Source organism: Artemia franciscana, chromosome 21 (genome assembly GCF_032884065.1).
Source record: "Artemia franciscana chromosome 21, ASM3288406v1, whole genome shotgun sequence".
In the NCBI taxonomy this organism is placed as follows: Eukaryota; Metazoa; Arthropoda; class Branchiopoda; order Anostraca; family Artemiidae; genus Artemia; species Artemia franciscana.
In genome coordinates, this window is record NC_088883.1 from 28,212,903 (window position 1) to 28,234,422 (window position 21,520).

A 21,520-nucleotide genomic window follows, 5' to 3' on the forward strand; every position below is an offset into this window, starting at 1 on the left:
CAGGAAATGCAAAGCGGGATTGAATATACTTTAACATGCTCATCTTTTGTGAGCAGTCTAACAAACGATTTTTGGTCATTATCTCAGAAGCGGCAAAATGTCAAATACTACCGCTAGGGTGATGACAATATTATATATGCAATGTTATATATTCAATAATAACTAAAAATTAGGAGATTTCCAATTATCCAATCTGAAGTAATAAGGATGACTCAAACTGCCACAGAAAAAAAAGGTAAAGAAACGAATTAAAATAATTCGATGTCAATATTTATTGCTAGAAAACGAATTGAAAAAACAAAATTCAACTAGTATAAATTAACCTTAAAAATTACGCATCAAAATTTTTAATACATAAAACGTTCGATGCGCCTGCAATAACAACATTAGTATTAAAACATAAAAGACAGACAACACTTACTTATCCACCTTAGTGATGTAACCAATTAGACGTGCTTATTCAATTCAAATTATCTCTTGAATCTCCTCACAGGGACCATAAAAGTAGCAATTAAATCAGAATAAACGACTAGGAAGAATTTACTATCAAGTTCCATTCCTCCAACTAAAGAAATCCATACAGGATAGCATATAATATTGTCATTGTGCACAGAAGTCAGATACCTCTTGAGGGGAGGGGGTTTCAGGCATCTTCCTACGGAGAAGGGATAGATACACAAAATTGCATTTTGAAGGGCAAGAAGGTCCTTCGGACCAATTTTGAGTAGGAAGAGATGAGCACCTCCTCTCCCGTAATAGGCGAATGCTCTAAACACTTCATTTGATCAAAATATTGGCTTAAAAGAATAATAAACAGGACTTAAAATAATTGTAGACCAACGATTAAGATACAAAAAAAGACCTGGAAACTGAAACTCCGACAACCAGTGACTTAGCTTCGCAAGTTAAGAACATGAAGTAATGAGTTTGCAGAATGTATGAGAAGATTTGCGGCAATTTCCAACTTTTGATCAAATGTTCATATTAACTTTCATATTAAGACTCCCCAGATTGTTAATCTCATCACCTCGGACTGATAATTGTTCCGAGTCGAGAATCTTAGAGTCTTTTGCTTTATACATAGAAGCTCTCATCCATGACGAACTTCCACAATTTTTACAGGGGTGATGAGGGTACTTATCCAATGCAATTGTACGATTTTTGCAGTCTTTACAGCTAAAGAACCTCTTAACTGCATCATGAATTACTTTCAATGGATGAAATTCGTTTCGGCATCGATCGGCTGCTGTGAATGCAGTGTACTTGCACTGCTTACAGTGTACAGCCTTTGTTTTCACCTGGAAGGTAAATCAGCATGAATAAATTACGAAATGATAAATTAATATTAATTTTGCCTCCGCTGTTGCATTGAAAAAAATAAGACCAATAAACTATATGTAACTAGTTTATTATTTATAAATTTTGTTTATTTTTATTCATGTCTTTTAGTTTTACTGTTGATGATGAACACTGTATATGTGTTCGAAATATCCAGTTAAATAATTTTATATCTATTCACTGTCGATAAAAAGGTATCATCCCTATTTTGAACTGTTTTACTTTCGTAATATTAATTTATAAAAAAAAATATTAAATGATTAAATAAAAAATTATTACATTAAAATAAAATAAAATAGCATTAAACTATTAAAACGAATCTATAAATTTAAGGTAGCACAGAAGCGTTCAAAAAAGGCCTTTAGAATAATAAATTAGTATTGATTTATAAAAAATAATATTAAATTGTTAAATGAGAAATTATTATAATAAAAAAACAATAAATTAGAATTAAATTATTAAAACGAATCTATAAATTTAAGGAAGCACAAAAGTGCTCAAAAAAAGGCCTTTAGAATATAGTTTTTAGAAAATTTCTCTCCTTTAACCAACTCGCTATTTCTCGCAAAGGTAATTTCAAAAACCAAGCTGGTTTGGTTACTTTCAATGCCTAAATATGATCAAAATATAAAACTTTAGTAACAAAATTATGGGAACTACAACAGAGAATTGTGGAAATCAAGCCCCCAGAACGCATTGTATTAAATGGTTTTTAACCCAACCAAAATAATTGAAAATCCATTGAAAATTTTCATCCATTAAAAATTACTTTCAATGGGTGCAATTCATTTCGGCATCGACCGGCAGCTGTAAATGCAGTGTACTTGCACTGCTTGCAGTGTACAGCCTTTGTTTTCACCTGATAGGTAAATAAGCATGAATGGAATGATGCTGAAAATGAAAAAAAGGTGAAAAAGAAACTTAGATAAATTAAGAAATAATCAATTAACATTAATTTTAAAAAATAATATTAAATTTTTAAATCAGAAATTATTATAATAAAAAAATAATAAAATAACATTAAATTATTAAAACAAATCTACAAATTTTTAAGGACGCACAAAAGCTTTGAAAAAAAAGGCCTTTAGAATATCATTTTTAGGAAATTTCTTTCCTTTAATCAACTCACAATTTCTTGCAAAGATAATTTCAAAAACCACACTGGACTGCCATCACAAAGAATAAAACAAAATAGAAGAAAAACGAGAATGTGGTTTTTATAAGGCCAGCTAAACACTGAATGAAACAAATAAACGAGAAAATTATTTATTCTAGATCGATGGATTTTGGTGAGTGGCTAGCTTTTTGAGTTTTTTTTTTTTACCTTTTAATGTTTTTAATAGTGTTGATTTTGATTTGATCTTTGGTGGCTTTATTCTTTCTGGATTGTTAAGTTGTTTTTAATTCTTCCGATTAGGGTTATTTGTTCAATTCGATCTCAACGTTATTTGTTTTTGTCTTTTATTTCTATTTTTATCTGTATTGTTTGTTTTTGCTCAGGATTTTATCTTTTGTAGCTTTATTCTTTCTGGATTATTAAGTTGTTTTTAATTCTTCCAATTCGGGTTATTTGTTCAATTCGATCTCAACGTTATTTGTTTTTGTCTTTTATTTCTATTTTTATCTGTATTGTTTGTTTTTGCTTAGGATTTTATCTTTTGTAGCTTTATTCCTTCTGGATTATTAAGTTGTTTTTAATTCTTCCAATTCGGGTTATTTGTTCAATTTGATCTCACCGTTATTTGTTTTTGTCTTTTATTTCTATTTTTATCTGTATTGTTTGTTTTTGCTTAGGATTTTATCTTTTGTAGCTTTATTCTTTCTGGATCATTAAGTTGTTTTTAATTCTTCCAATTCGGGTTATTTGTTCAATTCGATCTCAACGTTATTTGTTTTTGTCTTTTATTTCTATTTTTATCTGTATTGTTTGTTTTTGCTCAGGATTTTATCTTTTGTAGCTTTATTCTTTCTGGATTATTAAGTTGTTTTTAATTCTTCCAATTCGGGTTATTTGTTCAATTCGATCTCAACGTTATTTGTTTTTGTCTTTTATTTCTATTTTTATCTGTATTGTTTGTTTTTGCTTAGGATTTTATCTTTTGTAGCTTTATTCCTTCTGGATTATTAAGTTGTTTTTAATTCTTCCAATTCGGGTTATTTGTTCAATTTGATCTCACCGTTATTTGTTTTTGTCTTTTATTTCTATTTTTATCTGTATTGTTTGTTTTTGCTTAGGATTTTATCTTTTGTAGCTTTATTCTTTCTGGATTGTTAAGTTGTTTTTAATTCTTCCGATTAGGGTTATTTGTTCAATTCGATCTCAACGTTATTTGTTTTTGTCTTTTATTTTTATCTGTATTGTTTGTTTCTGCTTAGGAACAGGGGATCATAACATTATTCTCTCATAGGGGGGGAAATACACAAATTCTGGGCCATTATTTTGGGATGGTAGGTCAATCAAACTCCTTCCAAGGGGACTCTATCTTTTGAAAGGTTCATACTAAAGTAATTAAGGTTTAGACCAATTAATGGGCAGCCACTAGGATTTTTATTCTTCTTTTTTAACAAAATGACCCATAATATTCAGACTTTATTAATTCACAAAATATACATTACAAAAAACTCAGCATTAATCAGCTCTAAATGGGTACCTGGAGAAATCTGGGGAAGGTAAACAGGAAGGGTGTGCGAAAGCACAGGATGGCTGGCCCCCAACCCCCCATTGCACTTCCTGGCTGAAGGGCCAAGAAACGGAGATCAGCGCCGCCGGTACGGACTGTAAAGTCTAATGCCGTATCCTTTACCTTTTTTTTCTAAGCATTAAGCAAGAGTGTCGACTGTTGGTGCAAGGAAGTCTGATTCTCAAGCAGAGACGAGATCAGAAAATTATTTTCTGACAGAACGGAGGGGAATTGTGCATAGGTCCTGTATTGGCTGTTCTTGAAATAGCGAAATTGATGCATTGGGGTGGATTCACTTCACCTGAGGTTGAGGGTGAATTCGATGCGGTTTTGACAAGTGCTATAAAAGGGGTTGGAATAGACAGATTTCTAAAATACTCACTGTCTAGGTTAGTTTTTGAAGTACATATTTCGGCTTATTGCAATTATTTTGCCTAACCAGAAGTGCTACGTTTCCTGAGAAGTTCTTTAAAAGATAAATTTAGGCATAAACTTCACTTTGACGTGCCCTGTACTATTACTACCAATGGATTCAATACAACACTAAGCAGCTCAAGTCCAATATAGCCGCACAAGCTCCTCCTTCACCCCATTCTCTTTTGTGACACTCCTACTTACTTTAAATTGGTTCTTATGACCATTTCTGACTCCACCAAAGGCCACATTGCTTGTCGTTAGGCCCAAGCTATATTGTCAAAAAGCAATATTTTAAACTAACTATCCCCTTCACCTGTAAAACGTGATATAACCCTCTTTTCGTTTCTTTCATTATAACTTAAGAAAACAGGATCTAACTGCATTTGTCCCATAGCTTATTGTTTGATATAAGGTCATTCAAACAAACACTGGTACCTGTATGATAAACCCCCTACCACCTAAGTTGTTCATTCATTGACGCATTATAGAATCGGTTTCTTTTCGTTAATTCGTTTTAGCTTAGCGCGAGACAAGACAAAGAGAAGTAGAATAGATGGAAAATATATAATTTGGGTTTTATATTTGTGCATGAAGGGGAGGAGTTAAAGTAGGGGAGACTTGGAGTACTTGGGACAGTTCTATACTTGGGACAGCACCTTCATCTACAAGATGCCATCTAGCATTCGCAATGGTATTTTGCCCTCTGAATAACTTCACTCATAGGTGGCGTCTGCATAAATTTTTATTTCGGATTTGGACAGTGTGAAGTTCGAAAACAATTCTTACATCATAATATGCAGGATAGTTGTTCCTAACACATTAGGCATGCAGACCCGCTATTCTCCCCCCCCCTCCCTAATGTGCAAATATGTACCAAGTTTGTTTCTAAAATATTACATTTTTATCTTACTTTAGTATATTTCATTAGGGTTGAGCGTCAGGGAAACATATTAGAAGAATATTAGGTAGGGGGTACATCATACAAGTACCCAAACATTTATTGTTGTCCTTATACAATTCCTTTAAAAAAGGTCTAACACACCTTTCTTGAACTTTCTCTATAAATCTATTTCATACAATTTCTAATATCCTTTCCCCGCTCCAAAGAATTTTCTCCCTAACCTTTTCACCTTCCAATTTAATTCCAACAGATTTTTCATTTTAGCCTTCTTTCTGGCCTAATCAAAACTTATAAAGAAAGCGGTTCAAGTCTATAATAGTGTTTGCATCTAAATGTTATTTTTACATATACCCTCACAATACACAATGATCAGATCCTTAGGATAGCACAACAAAATAGCTCACAAAAAGTCAAGATAAAGACAGAATAGTGCCAATACCTTGCAGAACCAACTAATTTAATAATCGAAACAAAAATATATTAAAAATAGGCAAAACATGTAACCAGACAGTGGAAAAAAACTTTTAATATAAAATATTAAAAGGCCGAATATTTGGACTCCATGTCCAGAAACTATTATCAACGGCAAACAAAGAAGAAATATTTTTACTATTATAATTTTTGTATTAAAAAGTTTTTTTTTTATTGTGGAACATTTTGAGAATGTGTTAAACCGAGATACAGCTGTAGGAAAAGATATAGAAGAAAATGAAAAAGTATTGATACTTTGGATGTGAAGGAAGATTTGTTTTGTGATGAAGAAGTAGCAACAGTACTAAAATGGTTGAAAAATAATAAGGCTCCAGGTGTTGATAATGTGGTAAATGAGTTTCTTAAATATGGTGGCTCTGAGGTTAGAAATAAATTACTGAAGATTATGAATGGGATTTTGAAAAAGGGGAACGTACTTAACGATTTTAGGAAAACGTTAATTCAACCACTGTATAACAAAAGGTGATAAGACCGAGTGTCGTAATTATCGAGCCATAAGTCTGGTTTCTGTAGGTAGCAAATTACTTAGTAATATGATACTTTTTATAGTGAGGGATGCTGTAGATAAAGTTTTAAGAGAAGAAAACAGTGGTTTTAGAAAAGGTAGAGGATGTGTCGACCAAACTGTCACTCTTCGGTTAATAATTGAGAAGTATTTTAGTTGCCAAACACCTTTGGTCCTCAATTTTATAGATTATGAACAAGCGTTTGATTATGTTGTCGGAAGAGCTTTAGGAAGGGTCTTATCCTTGTATGGTATACCAGACAAATATATCAAAGTGATTATTGCTATATACGAGAATAACACTGCTGCGGTTAAGGTAGGAAATGAGGTTAGCAGCTGGTTTTGTATGGTAAGGAATAAAATGATAAGAATGAAGTGGAGAAAAAATGATGTGAATAAAAGAGAAAATAAGGTGATTGGGAACAGCTTTAAAGCATGTTCTTGCAATTAGCTATGGAAGCAGGCATGTGTACCTCAAGAACTGGAAAGCAAATAATTAAGTAAAGAATAAAATGGCATTAAATAAAATGACAAGAACTAAATGAAGATTAAAATGATATGAATAAAATGGAGAATAAGAGGAATGTGAAAAGCTCTCAAGCATATTTTGTCATTAGCGATGGGAGCAGGCATGTGTGCCTCAAGAACTGGAAAGCAAATAATTAAGTAAAGAATAAAATAAGGGGAGGGTGCATTCGATCGGAAATTAAAAGTTCAACTGCCCTTCTTAAGTGACCAAAAAGATTAGAAGGCAACTAGCCCCACATGCACCCTTTCCCCCAAAGTTGCCCAATCAAATTTTTTTAATAGTCATTTTGTTCAGCATTGTTGAAAAATCCAATAAATATGTCTCTAAAGGTAATATGACACTCAATTATTTTTATTTGTCTTAATTTCTCTTCGCCATCTCAATTTTGCATGTAGAGATGTTCTGGGGGCTTTTTAAGCGTGTTTGGATTTCTGGGAAAAAATTTCCACAGAAGGGGAGAATTTCGGAGTAATCGAGGAAACGATTACAACTTCAAGTCTTTTTTAAATGAAAGTATGATAAGGAGAATTTTTCACGCTGAATCGTCTGCAATAAATTTTACGGGGGGAGGGGGAATTTTTCAGCAAGGATTGAACTGTCTGGAGGAAATTTTATAGCAGGGTGTATTTTTCACGGGATTTTCATGGAGGGTCAGCTAGATTTACTGGCATTCTTTGAAAACCAATCAGATATTAAAGTTTAAAAAAAAATTAACTGAAAGCAAGGAGCAACATTAAAATTGAAAACGAACGGAAATTATATGAAGGGGTTACCCCCCTCCTCTTTATGCTTAAGTTTGAGTGTTTGTTCCATTTTTTAAAGAATGGCTCCTGAAACACAAGGCTTTAACAGCTTTAGCATAAAGAGGAAGGTGTTGAGGAGGAGGCAGCCCCTACAGAATAATTTATGTTCGTTTTGAGCTTTAATGCTCCTCATTACTTTCAGTTAAAAAAAAAAACATGTATTTTTTTTTGTTTAATTAATACAAGAATAGAACTCATTTACTTCTATACATACCAAAACGTCATGACCAAAGCCATATCCAGGAAGAAGACGGGGGTTTGAATCCTTCCTCATCCCAAAATGTTTGTCTGACTCGTAAAAGCATAGTAAAAAATATATACGTGCTTATTAACACATTTTTGAAACGTTTTTTAGTTTCTTTTTGTACCCCCCCGCCCAAAAAAAAAAAAATTGGATACAGCCCTGATCATGACCTAAGATTTATTTTTCCCTTATTCTTGTGTTTTTCATATAATTCCTTTATTTTTCAATTTTCATCCCTCTACCTTTCAGAAAAAACTTAAATTGCAGTACCACTCAGAACAAAAATAAATCTCAGCACTGGCGTCAAAGTGGATAGCCATCGGCGTCGAGTAGTTAGCATGCTAGACTTGAAATTCTTTGCCCACGAAGACAGGGATTCATGTCACTGGTTATTTGGTCTGTAACAGATCTTAGTGGTGTGATTGTCTTTACTCAAAAAGAGCCAAAATGGATGGTTGGAGAAGCCTGGGGAAGGTAAATAGGAAGGGTGTCAAAAGCATAGGATGGCAGCCCCCCTCCTCTTTGCACTTTATACTGAAGGTCCATGAAACAGAGATAAGCACTGCCACTAGGAACTGTAAAGTCCAGTCTGGTATTCTTTACCTTTTTTTACCTTATAAGTGCCTGATTTGACACTTCACGTGTGGCTAGTAGCTTAAGATCAACTCCCAATGGGGCATGGTGCCTCTATCTGGAAATAAATTAGACTATATATATTAGACATATTTCCAAGTTTGGAAAAGGGTCTCCCTCCCTGAAAAATTACAGTCAAGAACCAGACTTATCGATTTTTGGACACTCCTTAAGGTAGTAGTCTGCGTACCCCCTTGCTAATCCTCCAACTTACCTCAAATGTTTCTTCCATTTTCTTTTCCAGCTGCTCTTTCTTTTCCAACTTTGAAAAGTACTTTTCTTGTTCTTCATCTTCTAGTTGTTCAATCAGGTCAGCATGTGATGAAGTTGCATTCTTAATTTTCTCTAGTTCAACTGACCTTAGACTATCTAGCTTAGATCTTTTTACAATTTCCTGCGGTCCTTTAATTTCTAAACTAGAGCCATCTAACTTCCTTTTGACAATCTCCTGTCTCTTTACCACATCTACTTTACAGATAGCATTAGGATCTGATTTAGCAGCAGAACCATTCTTTTTTAATATCTCAATGGCTTTAAATTTAGCCAAGTCTGAGGGAAGAGCAACTTTTGACTTTGATAAATCAAATTCTAAAAATGAATCACGACCTAAATCTCTCCCAACTTTTGGGGACCTTGACTCCTTTAAATTCAACTGCTGACTGAGGAAATTTTTAGCACTTCCCATACTTTTTTGTGTTTCTTTTGTAGTTTCTTCCTTTTTTGTCAAACAATGTAACAAATTCCTTGCCCCGGGAGTAGGTAAATTAATCACTTCACTAAGTTTCCTTTCAACTGGCGGCTTAAAATTTGAAATTTGACTATAATTTTTATTACCTCCATTTAGAAGTGCTAATAACTCATCATCTTTTCTTTTCAAATCATTCGTTTTCTTCAATGATTCTAAACTGAGTTTCAAATTAGGATTATCAGTTTTAGTCTTTTCTTCTTTAATTGCTGAGAATGATTTACCAGCATAAAACACTTCACTCTTTCCAAGGACTTTATTACGTAGACCATTGGGTGATGAAAATGTTGACTGAATATCTGATCGCTTTGAAGCCGTTTTTTTATATTCAGCTTGAACATGGTAAACGCAATATTCACAAGTTGATTTATTTACTACATTAGCGCAAGATCTTCCATCCTTTTTATTGGTTCCTTTACAAACACCAAAATCAGCTGATACACCCAGGAGCATAACTTTAGTTGCTGTGTCAATTGAAAGATTTGATTTTTCTTTTCCACTTTCTCTATCTTTCAATATACTAGGATTTAATAAACCAATCACTGTCCCAACAGCTGTTTTCCAAAGATCCTTTTGAGCATTGCTGAATAAGAAAAGAGTTATAATCTTAGAACAGTCAGTCAAATCACAAACTCTCCATAACGAGTAGGCATTCCCTTTTTGTGAAACTTTAGATTCAGATTTACTAATAACCACACCCATGGTAACCCAATCCATACTGGTATCCCCACATCTAATAAATATTTCTAGGGAAGACATTCTGACCATTTTTTTCCCTTCCATCCTTTCTTCCACAAAGCTTTTTGATATTACTGGATTTAAAATCCTTATCCCAGAATACCTGCATGTATACATATTTACCAAGGATTTTTCTTCTTTGTTAAAGCCAAGTTTGACAACAGGAGATGCTGAATCCTTCCATCCTTGGCCTACACCAACACCCTTTAGCCTATCTGGTTGTTCATATTTCTTTTGCAGCTTTTTCAACTCTTTTCCATATTCATTATATTTACTTTCATGATTTCGTCGCTCTTCATCATCAGACGAGTCTGTATCCCCTGAATGAATTTCACTACTAGGCTGTTTAAGACTTTTCAGTATATTCTCCTTTTCTTTATTTGACAGTTCTTTTTTAACTATAGATGGGGTTAGTGATCCACTGTCAATAATTTTCGCAGTCCTTCCAGACTGAGGCAGCAAAAGACTTTGATTACAGTTATCAGGTTTATTTGCATTTTTTTGGAATAAATTGATTTCAGAAATGCCCTGTTTTTTACTTTTTAAAGCTTTTTGAAGTTTTTCCATTTCTTCTTGCATAGCTTTCAATTTTGCTTCCAAGGCACCAGTTTCTGATTCCTGAGTTTCTTCCAGTTCTGAGGTAGCCTTCTCAGTCTCATTTGATTCTTCAGCATCATCATCATCAATAAGGGAAAGCAAAGTGTCAATGTCACATTCTTCATTGGCCATGGCAAATTCAATATTTCTGAAAAAAAAGACAAATTAGTCTTTTTTGCGAGTACATACTGCAAAAGAAAAACGAGTGCTTAAGAAAATATACCTTATAAGATATTTTTTCTCTGTTTTTTGATGAATTAACAGTTGCTCCAAGCTCTATAGTTACTTAATAATCAAGGAAAAGATTCAGAAAAACCAGTTTAAGGCACAAATCTAACACCAAAGTGCCACCCAAGATACACATTTTGTAGCTGTGTTGATCAGGAAGAGGGAAGGGGGACCCTCTGCATCGTGAAATATACATCTTTTGTATAAAAAGTCAGTGAGGTCTATGACTTTTAGTCATAGACTAAAGTCATATGACTTTAGTCTATAAGGTCTATATATAGATCTATAAATTATATATAGTCTGTATATTTATATATAGTCTATAAAGTCTATATATATATATAGACTATATATAATGTCATAAAGTCTTAATGTCTAATATAATTGTCATAATGTCTATATATAATATAGATATCTATATATCTATATCTATATCTATATATCTATATCTATATATCTATATCCATAGATATCTATATATCTTGTCATAATGTCTATATATAATGTCATAAAGTCTATATATAATGTCATATATAGGAAGAGTAAAATAATTAAAAGACATACAATGTGTCACAATGGATTGAAATGGCTCCATTTCATTTCAAATTGTCAGTAATTTTAATAACCCAGTGCTTTAAATTAACTCTGTCCATATAAATTAGAAAAAAAAAGATTCAATACTAAATATTGCAGTTACAGCACATAACTGTTGGTATTGTTGGAGGAGAGGAAATCATAGGTTATAGTCAAGGAGGCAATTATAATTAGTTTTAATTGTTTTCTAATATATAAATCCTAATATGGTCCACAACTAAAAATTTTAGACCACGTCTACCAATAATAAGCAAAAGCTGTCAACACTTAGGTTTTCTGCACTTGTAAACCAAAGAACGATCACATTAGTTTATTATGCCCATAATTACGTGAAATCAATTAAATAATTAATTACTTAAATAGCAACAAAGGCCACAGTGCCTTTCCATCACAAACACCAAAAACAAGAAGAACAATAGGGAATTCTTTTCACAAGAAAGTGGGAAACAAATTAGAATGAATATTTCGGCCCTTTGTCCAAGGGCTGAAATTAATTTAATCATAATTTTTTATTTAATCATAAATTCCTCCTTATAGCTTGAAAGCAATGTTCCAATAGGAACATTTTCAGTTAAGTATATTTTAAAAAAAATTTTAACAAATTCACTTGAATTTCTTTTGATTTTATTTTTAATTCAATTTATTTGCTTCAAAACAATGTGGGATTTTGCTAATTCTGAGTCACTTTTGTTAAATGAAAATGGTAAGACTAAAAAACTTGTAAATTGTGAAGTTGATTTTGTTTGATAACAAAGTGATTATTCACTTCTCAGAGGAAATTGAAAAACGTGTTTCAATAGTAGTTGAATCAAGTAATTGTGGTCATCAACCCATGGCTAATTGTTGAAAAAGCCAAGACAGATAGTTCAACTGAGTGAGAGGCAAATCTGGCTTTAACCCCCTTATTCAAATTGTCTAAAAATAATGTTAGTTCATTTGTTAATAGATAAGACTATCTGTTGTCCATCCATGCGTCATTCCTAGGACACAGGAACTAAGGTAGATAGTCTTTAAACTAAGATAGTCATAGAGCCTATAGTTTTCCAAGTGTTTGGTTAAATGGCATGGATAAATGGCGGGAGTAAGTATGACTCTCTCATTGGACCAATACTTGATTGTCAGCTTTTAGAAAGGCACGCCCGCCTACAGAGATTGGATTTTGAATTAAATGGTAAGTAATAATCAATACATTGTCTTATTATTCAAAACATAAACAAAGAAAGAGAAAACATGGAAAGAGAGAAACATCTTTCCAGCAATTAAGAGGGGGAGGGGGTCAATTTGGTTACCCACTGGATATGGCTGTACATGGGAGGGGAGAGAGGGAGCAATTGCCCTTTCTGTCTTGTTCATGTTTTTCTTATGTTTTGTTTGGGTTGAAACGAAGTAATTTTGTGGTTGAAATAAGGTGTCACTTTAAGGGTCCCTTTAAGGGCTTAAAATGGAGTCTGCAAATGAAGCAATTAATAAATTTGGAAAAGCATAAAAAGACACACTAGGTAGTGTGTTCACTTTATACCTAGTAAAATAAGTAAGATTTACTATTCTTTCCAGCATTGGTTTTGACTAAAGTTGATCAAAAGTATGAAAGTAGTTTCGGTATTTTTTTTCTATATATAATGCTAACTATTTTAAATGCTATAATAGATAATAACAGAGTTTAATCACAGGTATGAATTTTTTGTTTAAGCCTAATCTAGGAAAATACTACCAAATCTAGTACACAGGATCTTGATGTTTGAACAAAGCATCTTAATCACAGACAAAATCAATCTAGGACAAGTACTACGAAGAACAATATTTCTGTTTAAATAGGTTAGACAATGTGTAAGGTTAACTTATGTTTAGGCTTAAAACGTTGAAAAGGTTTCCCAATATAACAGTCACCCAGCCCCAAATAATTAAAATTTTCTACTTCACACCCAAGGTTAGGAGCCTGGTGTCAAAGTATAAGACAGACATATTGTAATCACAAAACTTTGTCCAAGATTAGCCACTGCTTGAACACAGAGGTTTTTGACCTCATCAGAAATTAATTGAGAATTTAAGATAGTTACAAAAAAAACTCACTATCTTAATGCCTAACCGTAAAAAGCCTTTTGAACAATTTTAGTCATTGTAGGCTAAAAAATAGTGGAAAAATTTGTGCTACAATCTAGCCTAGAAGAAAAATGATGTAAAAACTGAAATATATCATCTGATCCTCTATTTGATGCTATTTTGGTAATAATTAAACAATAAAAAAACAAGTTTTTTTAAATGAAAGTAAGGAGCGACATTAGAACTTAAAACGAACAGAAATTACTCTGTATATGAAAGGGGCTTTTCGTCCTCAACGCCTCGCTCTTTACGTTAAAGTTTGACTCTTTTTCTTAACTCGACTTCTTAAAAATTTAAAATATTTTAGCGTAAAGAGCGAGGCGTTGAGGACGAAAAGCCCCTTTCATATACGGAGTAATTTCTGTTCGTTTTAAGTTTTAATGTCGCTCCCTACTTTCATTAAAAAAAAACTTTTTTTTTGTTTAATTTCTGGAGGTTTTTAAATTAATGCATTTTTTATTTTGGCTCTCCACGCATAAATAATTAAAACGAAATTTGCATATTAATTTTTTTGGCTAAATGGGTTTTTCATAATTATAATTGGAAGATTTTGAGAAAAAAGGAGCGAGAGAGGAGGCCTAGTTGCCATCCAATTTTTTGATTACATAAAAAGGCAACTATAACTTTTAACTTTTTACTAACATTTTCATAAGTAAAAAATATACGTAAGTTACAAATTAACTTACGTAGCGAACTTCTATATTCGTATGTTTTATTGCGCATATGAGGGGAGTCACCCCTCGTCGTTACCTTGCTCTTTACACTAAAGATTAAATTTTGTCCCAATTCCTTAAGAATGACCCCTGAATCATAAAGGCCATAGAATAAATAGTTGAAATTACTAAAAATAATTTAGCGTAAAGAGCGAGGTATTACGAGGAGGTAAACCCCTCATATGCGTAATAATTTCTGTTTGTTTTAAGTATTAATGCTGCTCCTCACTTTCAGTAGAAAAAACTTTTCATATTTATTTTTTCATTGTTTTTTTAAGTAATGCTAGAAAATCCTGCGCCCCCTCCATTGAAAGTCTCTTCCCCCATGGAAAGATCCTCCCACGTAACCCCCCAGACCAAAAAATCCCCCCGAAAACGTCTGTACACTTCCCAGTAACCATTACTATATGTAAACACAGGTCAAAGTTTGTAACTTGCAGCCCCCCCCCACGGGGACTGCAGGGGAGTAAGTCGTCCCCAAAGACATAGTTATTAGGTTTTTAAACTATGGTAAACAAACTGGCTATCTCAGAATTTTGATCCGGTGACTTTGGAGGAAAATGAGCATGGGAGGGGGCCTAGGTGCCCTCCAATTTTTTGGTCACTTAAAAAGGGTGCTATAACTTTTAATTTCTGTTAGAATGAGCCCTTTCGCGACATTCTAGGACCACTGAGTCGATACAATCACCCCTGGGGAAAAGAAAAAAAAAACAAAAAAAAACAAATAAACATGCATCCGTGATTTGTCTTCTGGCAAAAAATACGAAATTCCACATTTTTGTCGAAAAGGGCTTGAAACTTCTACAATAAGGTTCTCTGATACGCTGAATCTGATGGTGTGATTTTCGTTAAGATCGTATGACTTTTAGGGGGTATTTCCCCCTATTTTCTAAAATGAGGCAAATTTTCTCAGGCTCGTAACTTTTGATGGGTAAGACTAATCTTGATGAAATTTATATATTTAAAATCAGGATTAAAATGCGATTCTTTTCATGTAGCTATTGGCATCAAAATTCCGTTTTTTAGAGTTTTGGTTACTATTGAGCCAGGTTGCTCCTTATTACAGTTTGTTACCACAAACTGTTTGATTAACACGTGGAAAGCATTTGATGTTGACCCTAGAAAAATTCTTAAAAGTTCTTTAAAATAATCTTACTACAACTACTACTACTACTTACAACTCACCACAACACAAGCCTCCTGAGGCCAATATAGATACGCACGCTCCTTCTCCAACCCAATCAATTCAAAGCCTCCCTCTTTACACCCTACCAGAACGTTCCTATTTCCTTTAAACCTTTATTCATGACACGATCCCACCCCTGAGGAGGACAAACTGCTTTCCATTTAACCCTAGAAGGTTGGCCAAAAAGGACAATCTTTGGCAATATGGCATCCTTCATCTGCAGAATGTGACCTAGCCATCTCAACCTTTCTTTCATTATAGCCCTAGAAAGCAGGATTGAACCACATTATTCATACAGCCTACTGTTTGAAATATAGTGAGTCAGCCGGGTACTCAGAGCAATCTGTAAACAATTTCTCTGGAAAACATCTAGTAAATTTCCATCCCCTTTTCAGAGCGCCCATGCTTCAGAGCCATATTTGAATAATGTAAGGAAATCTGGCTCTATATACATGGAAAAATCCCTCCTCAATACGAAAATATCCTCTAGAAAACTCAATCCTGGTAATTGAGTTGTCTAGTTACTTATGATTATAATAATAAATAATGATTATAATAATAAATAATGATTACTGTAAATAAATAATGAATAATAAAAATAATGATTACTAATCACTTAGTAATCATATTACTAAGTAATTTGCTACTTACAGATACCAGACAAATGCCTTGATAATTACAACACTCACTCTTATCACATTTCTTATACAGTGGTTTAATTAAGGTTTGCCTAAATCATTAGGTACTTCCCCTTTTTCCAAAATCATATTCATAATCTTCAGTAGCTTATTTGTAACCTTAAAGCCTGGGGCGTTATTATTTTTAATCCTTTTAGTACTGTCACTAATTCTTCCTCACAAAACGTATCTTCCTTCACATCCAAGGTATCACAAACTCTTTCATTTTCCTCTATATCTTTTCCTGCAACTGTATCTTGGTTTAACGCATTCTCCAAATGTTCTGCCCACCTCTCTTTAACTCTTTCCTTATCACTAATTGTGGCCCCATTCCTATCTTTCACTGGGACAAGTGCAGATTGACTAATTCTTCTCAATTTATTAATATGTCAGTATAATATTTTACTATTATTCTATCTAGCTGAATCTTCCACATCCTCAGCAATTTTATCCATGGCCTCCACTTCACACCTCAATAGTTCATATTTTAATGCTTTCTCCACTTTCTTTACATTCCTTTTGTTTTCATATGATGAAATTCTTGTACAAACCCCTTCTACTCTCTATTAAACAAAAGCTTTTCACAAATAATTCTAACCGCAGTCTTAACTTTCTTCCATAAGACACCATCAGCAACTTCATAAATTGTTTTTTTCTCTAAAATTATTCCATCCATCTTCCACAATGTCAAATTGACATTGTGGAGATGTCTGATGCCCTCTATTTGCTTGATGGGTTTGTAGTCAATGGGTCTTATAGTAGTATTCATAATTTTGAAGCAGCATAATAAATAATAGAATGAAATATATAAAATAAATTTATGAAATAATATATATAAAATATATATTTATGATTCTTTTACTTAAAGTTGTTCAGCACCATCCAGCAGTTCCCCAGCCTGTCTGATGCCCTCTGTTTGCTTGATGGGTTTGTAGTCAATGGGTTTTAGAGTAGTATTCATAATTTTTGGTACTACTTTAATGACTAGCCTACTTTGGTGCTATTTAGTGATTATTACTTTGACATGGGGTGCATGTAGAGGATTTTCAAGTCCCTGCCCCCACTCTCCTTGAAATTGAAACAACTTATACCTACAATTTCTTATATTTTCCTGACATTTTGCCAATTTATATTTTTGTTGGCTTTTGGAATTCACCTCCTTCCCCCTTTAACAAAAATACTGTATATGTGTGGTCTGTTCTCTGTGTTATTTCAAACACACTAATTTTTTAATGATTTAATAATAATCCACATAAGGATTTTGATTAATAGTATGTAAGCTTTATAGCAAAAATTAATATGTTAGTATGCAGCCTCTCTAAGCAACCCAAAAAATCAAGGGGGTTCCCACTTTCAGAAATCACATGCACCAGGCAGCACACATGGGGGAGACTGTGCCAATTTGTTTTGGAACTTTGTGGTACACAAGGTGTTATGAGGTGTACACCAGGTGGCAGAAAGTAGAATACATTATGTAAAACTATAATGTTTACTATGTAAATATTATGTAAACTATTATGTTTACTTATGTAAAATACATAAGAAGAATAATATTTGTTGGAATTCAAAACTCTATGATGGTTTTATGGAAACCTTGATGATGGTTTTATGGATACTTCATAAGTTTTGATACCAAGGTTTACATACCAAACTTGTTGAAACCATGTTGTAGTAGGATTTTGAACTTGCAAGATCAGAAGACTATACTTATTCTAGTCTCTGTCTGAAGCCTACTTCTAAAGCAAATACAGTATATTAAATTGGTCATACATTAAAGTAAGGAATAATCTTGTGGAGTCACAGGTTATTTATGATGAGGAGACATTGATTCAATTCAAAATGTGGTCCTTGTTTTGACAAGCAACTGAAAAGAAAAACAATTTGTGGTTTGTAGAATAAATATCAAGCAATAAAAGTTACATTTTTAGAATCAGAATAAAGTCAATGTTCTGTTAATATGTAAATAGAACTGAAATACCAAAAGGATAAACTCTTGCATTAAAATCAAGTATTTGTGGGCATTAATCCATGGTTAATTGTAGATAAAGCCAAGACAGATAGTCTGATTGAGTGAAAGGCAAATCTGGCATAAGCCCTTATTCATTTATTAACAGATAAGTCTATCTATGATTAGTCCATGTGTCATTCCTAGGGCAGAAGAACTAAGTTAGATAGTCATAGAACTAAGCTAGTCACAAAAGCTATAGTTTTCCAATTGTTTTCTGGCAGGTTAACCAAGAAATTAGACTTGACACAGGATTATTAATTTGCACGGAATGACAGGCAAATAAGCATCTAAAGTCAAATCTCTACAATGAGCATGAGCCAAGACAATTGATTCAATTCATAAACTTAGACATTTGCACTAATAAAAACTAAATTCAATGTTAGTTGAACAACAAGTTGACTGGAATTGCTAGGGGAACATCTAAAGCCTAAAAGGGCCTGTCTGCCTATAGGTAAATGGCTATACATCACAATAGAATAGGTTAATTGGCATTTCCAAAAAGAGGTCCTTGTACATAAGTTAATAATTTCAAGTGTTTGATCTTAAACAATTTTAATAATAACAATATTGATGTACAGCTTAGATTTTTTGCTTTTCTCTGATACAATTCTTCTCAATTCATCTTTGGTAAAAAGATGTGAGGGTTTTAATTTTACATAATTTGCTCAATTAGATACTATTTTTTTTACCATAAACCATCTTTTTATTTGTTCAGCATACCACTAAAAATTCCCTGAAATTTCACTATATGCCCAGTCATTTTGGACAAGACCCAGGGTAAATGTTGCTTTGCAGCATTGTTTCCAGTTTAAGCACTTAAAAATGCTAATACTAGAAGCATATCAATTTCTGGTTGACTCTCCTACTCCAAGGGGCTAACTAAAAATGCATAAAGTGAGCTTGCTTACAGGTAACATTACCTATAGAGCAAAGCATATTAGTCCATGAGCCCTGCATACAGCAGGGCAGAGGGGGGAGGTCTGTATTTTATATTTATTTAATAAACTGTTTGAGATTTTTTTTTTTTTAGTTTTATCACTCTTTGTTGAATAAATATAGAATACAGACCTTGCCCTTCTGCCCACAGGGCTCATGGACTGATATGTTTCACACTAACTAATATTATGAAAAGGGAAATCACCAATGTAACAGCAAAAACACATATAAAAAAAAATAAGAGACAGAAGGAGAAAAGGAAGACTGTTTTCCTAAATTAGTGATTAATATAGACCAGAACTTGAATGAGGCCTTAACCCTACTCATCTATACAATCACATAGGTCAAACAGCATAGCCATACACAATCAACCATAAAGATATATGGCTTAAATTTGTTTCTAAACTATTACAGATTTGCAAATTTCAAATATCTGATCAACAAAAACAGAAATGATTGCAATTCTATAGCCTATGTGTAAATACAAGAATATTTGGGCTGGAATAACTCCATAATGGTGAGTTTGTGGTAGTTTTGCAAGAGACAAAAGATGTTCAAAAAAGTCAAAATGCATCTATTAACAATAGTTTCATGACCCTAAACAATTGTTCAGGTAATAGGAACATTGACTGCACTCTTTTTATTTAGTAATGCAAAAAGCAAGTATTTGTTCAGGTAATATCTTATGTATATGTTACTTTTATATGTTCAGGTAATATCAACATTGACCCAAATTTTTAAGGTAAACTTCTTCTTTTCTGACCTTATCTCTCCTAGACCTTTAGCCTAAGATAAATTTTGCATGAGAGAAATCATAAGCCCTAACCTATTAAAAAGTAATTAAATTATAGGTTATTACAAGAGCACGTCCAAACAACTATTTTGGAAATAGTTATAATAGAAGTATACTGGCAAACAGACAAGTGGATACAGGTCAAATTACTTATAGTATCCTTGTAACAGCTATTTAGGGGGAAATTCAAATTTTTTGCCACTTTAATATCCAAATAATAGGTAGCGATAAAGGTGTTTTTCCTGGTCTATGCACTAATGTTGCGTTCATCACAGGTATTTTATCGGTATAGGTTCACAGGCTTGTGCTGCAAATTGGTAGAAAGTCATCAGTTTTTTTTTAAAAAGGTGCAAGGGCTTTCAAAAAGACATTTTTAATTTTTTTGACACTTTTTACCCTTTGTGGCCCTTTGTGATTTGAAAATGACAATTTGGTGTTTTTTTTTCCAATCAAACATTTTAAACAAAAAGTTATAGTCTTAAAAACCTTGCGTTTACAAGATAAACCAAGTTGCTCTTTTTCAATCTATGTTCCCTTGTGAAAAACTAACTGTTTAAGCTTTGGTTAGCATCAAAATTTGATTATCCAGCATCGTGTAACTGTGTCTTGCGTTCACACAGGCCAGGATTAACGCATAGATCCAGTAGACCAGGACCCTAAGGGCGGACAATACTAAGTGGTGCAATAAGGTCACTGAACAATGTTTTTTATTAAAGAAACCTTGACCTTGAAGTGCCAGGTGGACTTTGCAGCTGCGCTGTTTATTCAAAGAAAAGAGATTTTAAAACAACAGAGAAATTCCGTAGCCTCTTATAAACTATCAGATGTCTTCCGAGAATGTCTTTCGTTGAGAGTACGGTATTACTTCTCTCTTGCCTTACTTTTGGCTCATCAGTAATCTGTGGCCTTCTGTTCATGGCTTCCACTACTCCCAAATTTTGAAGGATTTCTGTGTAAATTTCTGTGTCTCCCCCCAAAAAAACTTTGGGTCTAAGGATACCCAAACACTTGGGCCAAGAGGCACCAAAAATTTAATCCAGTCCTGCATTCATAACATCTTCAATTATGATAAAACACGTAACACATTTGTATCATTTTGTCAAAATTTTGATAGTATTTTTACTGTCAAATTTACTTTTTTGATGCTTAGAAAACAACGTGATCTTGCGGTATTTTTGTTATTGTTCGACAATTCATTATTAAACTAAAATTCAGGAAGAGAAAATAATTATCTATAAATATAAAAAAAAAACAGGTAAATGTAATGGTGCGAAACATTGGTAATCATTGTTGGAAGTTATTTTTCAAATACGAGATTACAAGATGGTCGATGGAAAAATAGTTTAGTGACCAAAGGTTCGTGTCCTCTCGGCCATAATCTCTACACTAATAAAACTACTATTGTATAATTTATTTTTTTGACCCGCTAGAAAGCAACAGAATATATGTGGAGTAATAGGAAAAAAAAAACATAAAGAAACTTCAATATACACAAATATAATGCACAGTCACTAATGGCAAAACAATCTAATTAACATTCTAATTAACAATCTAAAACAATCTAATCTAATTAAAAAAGTCCAAAAGCTATGCCTCTGGGGAGGACATAGCAACCATAACGCCCGGGCATGAAACTTTCTCGTTATTAACATGTAGGATTTG

The 21,520-nt window shown here is 33.1% G+C and overlaps 1 protein-coding gene across 3 annotated transcripts; it reads right to left on the reverse strand.

Moving 5' to 3' along the window:
• Positions 1-257: 257 nt before the first annotated feature.
• On the reverse strand, positions 258-20,071 carry LOC136040773 (protein MCM10 homolog). 3 transcript variants are annotated; one of them, XM_065725095.1, is made up of 3 exons: positions 19,925-20,071; positions 8,758-10,771; positions 258-1,298 (listed from the first exon to the last, which is right to left on the reverse strand). In XM_065725095.1, the coding sequence occupies exons 2-3, from the start codon at positions 10,753-10,755 to the stop codon at positions 972-974; spliced, it is 2,325 nt and encodes a 774-aa protein (XP_065581167.1). In that variant the 5' UTR covers positions 10,756-10,771; positions 19,925-20,071; the 3' UTR covers positions 258-971. The 3 variants fall into 3 exon arrangements, with proteins under 3 accessions (XP_065581167.1, XP_065581168.1, XP_065581169.1); XM_065725096.1 differs by having other exon boundaries at positions 898-1,298; positions 20,009-20,055; XM_065725097.1 differs by lacking the exon at positions 258-1,298 and adding an exon at positions 2,075-2,197 and having other exon boundaries at positions 19,925-20,066.
• Between the last annotated feature and the right edge of the window lie 1,449 nt (positions 20,072-21,520).